The 7,634-nt window shown below is 38.4% G+C and overlaps 1 protein-coding gene across 1 annotated transcript in view; it reads right to left on the minus strand.

The window, feature by feature from the left end:
• Positions 1-846: 846 nt before the first annotated feature.
• GUCA1C (guanylate cyclase activator 1C) overlaps positions 847-7,634 on the minus strand; it is a 35,783-nt gene continuing 28,995 nt past the window's right edge. Inside the window, exons 2-4 of the mRNA XM_009323882.1 lie at positions 6,860-7,009; positions 4,011-4,098; positions 847-977 (exon numbers count right to left, since the gene is read on the minus strand). Of these exons, the coding sequence (XP_009322157.1) occupies positions 847-977; positions 4,011-4,098; positions 6,860-7,009 (369 nt within the window). The remainder of the gene's footprint in view (positions 978-4,010; positions 4,099-6,859; positions 7,010-7,634) is intronic.

Genomic DNA, 7,634 nt, shown 5'->3' on the forward strand with positions numbered 1-7,634 from the left:
CTCTTACCTTTTGTCTCATGCAGCTGTGGCAAAGAGCCCAGTGAAAACGAATTGTTTTGAAAAGGAGGACATACAAGTCAAAGGACACAAATCTCTGGGAAAACAGAGTGCTTACAAAATGATTTGGTTTTAGGTATTCTTTGAACTTCTAATTTTGCTCTACAAAGATAACACAATTTCATTCCAGCATTTCTAAAAGGTTAATTTGAAAGAACAGTACCTGAACCCTGCCAAAACCATCAAAACATCACATTATTTTAATTTACAGATTAATAAAATCAAGAGTGGTAGACAGCTTGTTAAGGAGGATACACATCTCGGGAATATTAAGCTGACTGAGGTGTTTCCCAGAGAACCTACTCTAATTTTGAATACCTATGAGAGCAAATGTTAAGTTAATGCAAACCAGGCTTCATTCTTAATTAACCCGGGTAGAACCCACTCCTACCTCAAAGTTTATGTCCACACTTTAGATGGTTAAAGAGCCCGTACTTAAAAGAAGAAATTTATTAACTCCATATCTTCTAGAAAGGTTGCATTTTGCGATATTTTCATTGTTTTATTGATTGTTCTTAGAGACTAAATAAGTTATTTGTACTGCATCAAATAGCTTTTCTGTTATATGTGGGCAAAGGTTTGTGTTCTGTGGCTGCCACAGTCATTAGCGAGGGAAAGAATAAAGAAAAGAAAAGGAAAGATATGGAGTCAAGAGTGAAAATTGTTACTCCTGGAGCAGGCTGCTCAGTATTGCCTGGGCAGGCTTTGATGACATCAAGCTCTCTGAATGTATCAAATATTATCTTCCTTGAAATGATGACGCAGATGCCACATCCGTCACTGGATCCTTCAGATGCTGTGTCTCCTGCCGTTCTGTATGACTTTGAGTACGTTGGAAAGGTCAAAACTTTTTGTAATCAATTCCATTAAGTCCTTGTCTCCTTCCACACCATTGATAAATTCTTCTATAGTCAGTTCCCCTAAAAGGAAATCAGATACTCCTTAGGAACTGAGGAACGCAGCAATCACTCTCAGTCCAACACAAGGCCATTCATTCCAGATTGAATCCCTCAGGAAGGTTCCCCATTCTCTGCTGATAGGCAAATGGATGCAGAATATTTTCTAATGTTTTCCCACTTTGCATCAGATCCTAGAACTCAGACTTGCTTTTTTCTGTTAAAAGAGATCAAACACACCTTTCACAGAAGTCTAAGACAACTGTGAGTGCTCAGTATCTATTGTGACAGAATTGTGTGAAAAAGGGTGCCTGTATCAAGGCTGAATTTACGTGTGTGGACCAATTCTCACTGAGCTAACTGGAATTTATCTTATAGCTGGTTTTAACAGAGATTAGGGCATGATTTGCTGAGGATTACCAGGCATACTCCCTGTGTTGATGGCTAGGATTATTTAGAGCCACAATAAGATATAGTGAAAAAATTGGTTAAGTGGTTTGATTAGATAAATTCTTCCAGGCAAGTGAAACGCTCATTTAGAGCGTGATTTTTTGGGCTCATGTCAAAATCAGGTAATACCTTGGAAGTTGCGAGACAACTATAAAATCTCTTTTATTGAGGAGCAGGAATATCGTTTCGCATTCTTCCTCTTTTCCTGCTCTCTTCCCTGTCAGCAAAGGCAAAGGCCGGTCCCAGGCATGTGTCTGCTCACATGGTACACAGGAACGTACATGGTTAGAAGTTATTCCAGTGATACTGTTTTTCTCTGAAAGGGGAAACAGAGCTTGGTTTAATAGGAAGAGCTTGATTCTTTCCTCTGAGAATGGTTTAAAGTTTCTTGCTAAAATGACAACAATGAATGATTTCTCACTGAAATAAGAAATGACAAGAGGCCAGGCAAAGAGGAAGATAGCTGGATGACTTAGGGCCCCAGGGTGCAGGAGAGCAGCAATTCAAGTTGTGAGCACTTCTGGTGAATGCTTAGCTAGATGACTTTTGGCTATTTTCGGATTTAGATACTCCCCAGAGTTTTTTTGTGTTTTCGTTTTTGTTCATGGCAAACTTTATCTGATGTGAAAAAGGAGAATGATCAGCATTTGAAAAACGTGAAAACCACTTTCTACCCATGGGCAGTAAAGGCTGCTTCCTCTTTAGTCATATGGGTCCTCGCTGCGCTGGTGAGCAGGCTCATATACACACTCTTAAAGTGGAAAGCCGTCATTTGACGGAAGTCCTGGCTCTTAGGCTTCAGTGAGAGGAGTAAGACCCTCTCCAGGGGCTGGCGTGCAGTGCCCTCAGGATGTTCACACCTCCTCTTTCAACCCCAGTGCCCTTATATAATCATCCCGGGAGCAGGGACAGAACAAGCCGTCTCTGTACGCTTGTCTGCATCCTCCTGCTTTGCCACTCAGCCACTCACTTCCTCCGATCTCTCCTCCTATCCCAGGCACTCCTCTTACTTCCCATCTCCTTCCCTCTGTATTGCCTTTGACTGAGGTCTTTGGTTGGATGGGGTTCCTGGACTCATCAGATGGACACGCTGCATCATTTTCCTGCTTATGCAGGTCAGCTGGTCTTTAATTCCCTCCTCATGATCCCAGGCTATATATTTCAAAGTACCAATACCAGCGTGCAAGCATACAAAAAAAGCACTGCAGTTACCAGTGAGATGTGGTTACACTGGCATGCCCAGACTCACTGCGACTGTGACGGGTCTCAGATTTCCTTGAGCTAATGAAAATAAATGGCAAAGCCATCAGGAGATTTGTTTTAAGAATTGCTCCCTTCAACCATGGGATTATTTCTTGTATTTTAATGTGAGGAAGGATGTTGCAACTTAATGTATTTGCTTTTTAATAAGAAGCTACAAGGAGGTAGCATAGTTTAAGCTAAACTTGGTAAAATTTGTCCCATTCCTCAGGTGGAGCTAGTCCTGCTGCTCTGCAGCTATTTAAAAAATAACTAACTATGGAAAGCAGTTTGAAATGGGAATTATTATGAAAATAATTCTGAATAATTCATGTTTGAGCGTTTCATTGCTAAAACGTAAGACACGAAAGTTATTTTTTCAGCTGATGGTCTAGCTCAGATACAATTATTACTTGCGGTAAACATATGGTCAAAGCAGGGGCCAAAGTATGAATAATCATAGAATTTTGGTTACATTCTAGAATATGACTATATGTTATTTGGAGTCCTTTGGTAACTTGCCTTCACCCAAAAGATGGGCCAAGCAGGTGGAGAAAAATATTCTATGAGTTATTCACATGCATCAGAAGATCACTGTTTATACGCTGATTATATATCACAAAGGGCTTTTTTAAAAGTAACCTTAACACACCAAATAAGACCAGAAGAATGAACAAAAAATGCCCAAAATTCCTGGCTGGGATCTGATTTTGCTCTGTAATGCTTTCCTAATATTCCTAATTTGTCAATGATTGCAGTAATTGATGTAAAACACAATTGCCAGTGGAAGGAGGATCTTCATGATTAGAAGTATGAGGGAAGACATTCACATATGACAGGTTTTCTATTAGAAACAACTCTGAAGCAGTGAATTAAAGTTTTAGTTTCCAAATGCAAGTCCAATTGGCTTAATCTAGCTATCCTGAGAAAAAACAGTAGCATGTGTCTTAGCATGTGTTAACAGTCAGCCTTCAAGGGACATCCAATATGCTGTCCAATCTTTAGAACATGCATCTTAATTGGTTTTCTTATCCATTATAGATAGATTAAGCCAACACAAATATACTAAAAAAACCCCTCGATCACACTGTCATTTTGCTGTGCAACCAGACTACTGGCATTTTGGATGAACAGTGCAAGACCTCCATGTTTTAGCCCCTACTGCATGTAATTCCTATGTCAGCTTAATAGAGTCAGTTGATTTACACTTCACTGTAAAGCTGAAGTAATATGGGTAAAGAACAGATTCAGGCTTTCAGTTCCTCTAAAACAGTCAGTTCTTCAGTAGTGTGTTCAACTCCCCTCTTGATCCTGTACTTCCTTATGGGGGAACACCCCTGCCAGTGCCAAGAAAACCTAGATTCTTACCATCATTGTTCACATCTATCTTCTGAAATACTGTGTTTGTGAACTCTTCAGCAGACATGTTGGTGTGGCCATTAATAGCCTGGATAGCCTGAAGGCAGAAATGCAGAAAGTTCTTTCAGACTTTTTTTCCATCAAGTTGTGAAAACAATACACTGGCAACAGCAGTAATTGCGATGCAGCTCTTTAGTTCACCAACCCTTTCAAAAATCTCTAAATAAATAGCTATTTCAAGTAAATCTTCAGTAATGAGGATTGGAAATTTAATTAACATAACACAGCCTGAAGATTACAGACTAATTTACATATCTCTGACGGTCTTCTGAATCCATGTGGCACCTCTGCTCTGCAATACACTTTAGATTCCACACCAGCATTTTTATCTTGCCCTAGAGAGTTCCGTGTCTTCAGAGAGTGCTCTATGGTCTGTGTGATTTAAATATAGTATTATTTTTCACAGCTGAAAGCACATGAGGAGAAAGCCTAAGTCATTTTTCTATTAAGACATGTTTAACTTAGTAATCACAAATAAAGTCAGACCAGCAGTCCTGGAAGTTGGCAGAATTTACTTGTCCTCCAAAGAAATTAGGAAAGCCAGAAGTCTCCCCTCTACTTTTTCTGTGGCAAAGGGACCCGTTATTTGGAGTAAAGGTATACATGAATATTTTTGCAAAATTGTATCCCATTCACTGAGACAGTAATTTTTGCATTATGGTGACCATTCGGGTTAATAAAATAGGAGCCTATATGTTAAATAGCCAGTGGTCCAGAAGCAACAAGCATATGTTTACAGAGTTGGACCCAAACTCAGTATCACAATTAGTAAGTGACTGGGAAAATACATACATATATATGTATAAACACACATGCATATAATGGGCATACTACAGAATTTGTTTTTCTACACCTGAATTATCTTGAAATGAACTGTGTTGTGTAAGATAATTCACTGCATGTGCTAGTTGTTGCCTTCAGTATTCCTGATATTATTTTAGAACTCATTATATTTAAATAAAATGTAAGTAAGTTAAACCTATTCGTCACTGATGTGGAATTCTTGACCATCACTGTCTTTATCTTACTTTGCACAAACGAGTTCAAAAAGGCAGCAAGAATTTTACAAAAATAGGTACATAAACTTGTTTGTATTACTAATTCATACTTTAGATACTTTTGGAGTTTTATATGTCTGATCCTGATGCAGTCTTCAGAAGAAGGTTGTACCTTTGCCATAGTTAAATTTTTTGTAGCGCTAGAGTAAAGCAGTGGTTCCTGAAGTACTTGAATCACTGACTACCACAGAATCACCTTAAATAATAAAATAAAATAACTGGGCTGTTTTTAGGCACTGAGAGGGTGCATGGTTGTCTGGAAGGAATTTTGATGGTTGATAATGTTCTGATGGTCCAAAGTTTGCATAGCTGTAGGGACAGGTGAAGTTTTAATAGGACCTCTGTGATTTAAATTAATGTCTCAGATATGACATACCTTTTTGGACAAGCCCTTGTTTACTGGTGCTTAGTATAAGCAGGGCTCTTAATGGCTGTGAGCCTGTATTTTTATTTTTGTTTAGAGCCCATCGATTTTAATCTAGCCTAGGTCAAATGACTTAGGCAGGTTTAAGGTAAAGTTCTTGTACTCCAAAAGAGAAGAAAATACACAGAGGTTTAAACTGGTTTTAAAACAAGGTAAGTTGAAAAAGAAATCTTTACACTAAAAGGATTTTAATTCTGTTTTCAGATAAAGCCCAAGACAAAACACAGTTGCCTCATTGCCTCTGGGTGAAAAATGATGGAGAATATCTGCAAAAGAAAGGTGTCATTGGTCTTAAACGAGGAGAAATCTGGGAGATGCAGCCTCTCCTTCTACCTTTAGAAAGCTGCTCTTTAGAAGGTGATGCATCAACTTTGTTTGACCCCGTGGCTGCATCTGGCTCCAGTTCCTTTTAACTTGGGCAGCAGCTCTTGAAAGTCTCTAACAGTGACTAGCCAGGCACCAGCAGTAATACAGAATCCAGGCAAAGTATGTTCCTTGTTTATTATGACATTAAATCCCTACTTAGATTTTATGTTCCCTGCAGCAAAACCTTGATCTGTAATGAGTCCTGTACATTTAGGGACCAGCATTAAGTCATTCATATTTGCAAGGAACCCTATCATATCTTTTGGATGCAAGCAGCTACTGAAATGCGAAATATTTTTTCACTAGAGCAAGTTGAACAATACAGAAATAATTTTAAAGGAAGAATTACACTGTTTTGGTTTTATGGGTTTGAAATGGACCCAGTTTATGCAGAATTTTCTACAATATTTGTATCCAAATGTCACTGCATGATTTAATGATAAACTTCCCCAGTTTAATTTTAAAATAGCGGTAATGGCATTTGTAGTAAACAAATCTAAAAGCCTTTCAAAAAATTAAAATATTGGAATATTTTGATGATGCCTATATTGTTTCTTGCAGCAAGTTCAGTTTGAGAAGCCAGTTTTCTGCAATAGACTGGCACAAACTCTTGTAACCAGCTGTTTTATTCATTATGCTGCTTCAGTTCTACCCTGCCTTACAGTATAGTTTATCACAATAATGTCTCTACCGTTTCTACAGTTTTTCACTTTCAGTAAAGCATTATATCTGTAGAACTATGGTTTAAAGTAAAATATTACTTAGATATGTTTACTTCAATAAGCAAGAAACTAATGGCAGGAATGTCACTAGCCAGAACAATTCTGGTTTTACAACTGTAAAACATTAGGTAAAGTACAGACAATCCATTTACAACGCATGATGAAACCACTGTTTCAGGGGCAATGCACTATGTCAAATGCTCTTGCTATTGGTCATAACTTGCTTACCGTGAATATGCTTAATAGTTCCTTTTTGTCAATACATCCGTTTCCATCAACATCGTATAGCTTAAAATACCATTTCAATTTTTGGTCAATTTTCCCTCGTATAACCAAATTTATTGCAGCTATGAACTCCAAGAAGTCTATAAATCCATCCTAAGAGAGAGAGAGAGAGAAAAAAACCCACACCTATTTAACAACATTGGTTTTCTGTTCATTCTGGCAATTTCACAGAAACAGGTCATCGAATTCACTATAATACACACTGATTTATAAAGCACCTTAACACAGAAATCTCCTGCGGTGTTTAAAAAGGATGCGCTCAACTGGAAACACTATAGGAAGGGGTGTTAGCACAGACAGTTTTGTTCTCCCCAAAGAGAAGCTGGGGGCAGTAGGGGTGGGGGGCAAACCTGTTCTGAGCAATTGTTATTGACATTTTTTGAGGAGAAGAGAAACGGTTTTGTGGTAGACTTCCACATGTGAAAAACAGGAGTCTGGGATTGATACTAATGAGACGTCTACAGTGGAGTTGCTTATATTCATATGGGTACTGCAGAACTGCGGATGATTTCCAGTGCAACAGAGCTGCTCCAGGTGTTATTCATCTGAGAGATCATGTGGTAAGTGTTGTATATGGTAACCAATAACCTGGCGTGAACTCCAGATACTGTGTTTTTTCCATATAAACATCAGGTCTCTTTGACTAATACATTTTGCATAGGATATAAAGCTTTCAAGTCATAAACTAGTTTCTAAATAGTGAGGATTGGGGGATATT

The sequence above is a fragment of the Pygoscelis adeliae genome, unplaced genomic scaffold (genome assembly GCF_000699105.1).
Source record: "Pygoscelis adeliae isolate BGI_AS28 unplaced genomic scaffold, ASM69910v1 Scaffold124, whole genome shotgun sequence".
NCBI classification, from domain to species: domain Eukaryota; kingdom Metazoa; phylum Chordata; class Aves; order Sphenisciformes; family Spheniscidae; genus Pygoscelis; species Pygoscelis adeliae.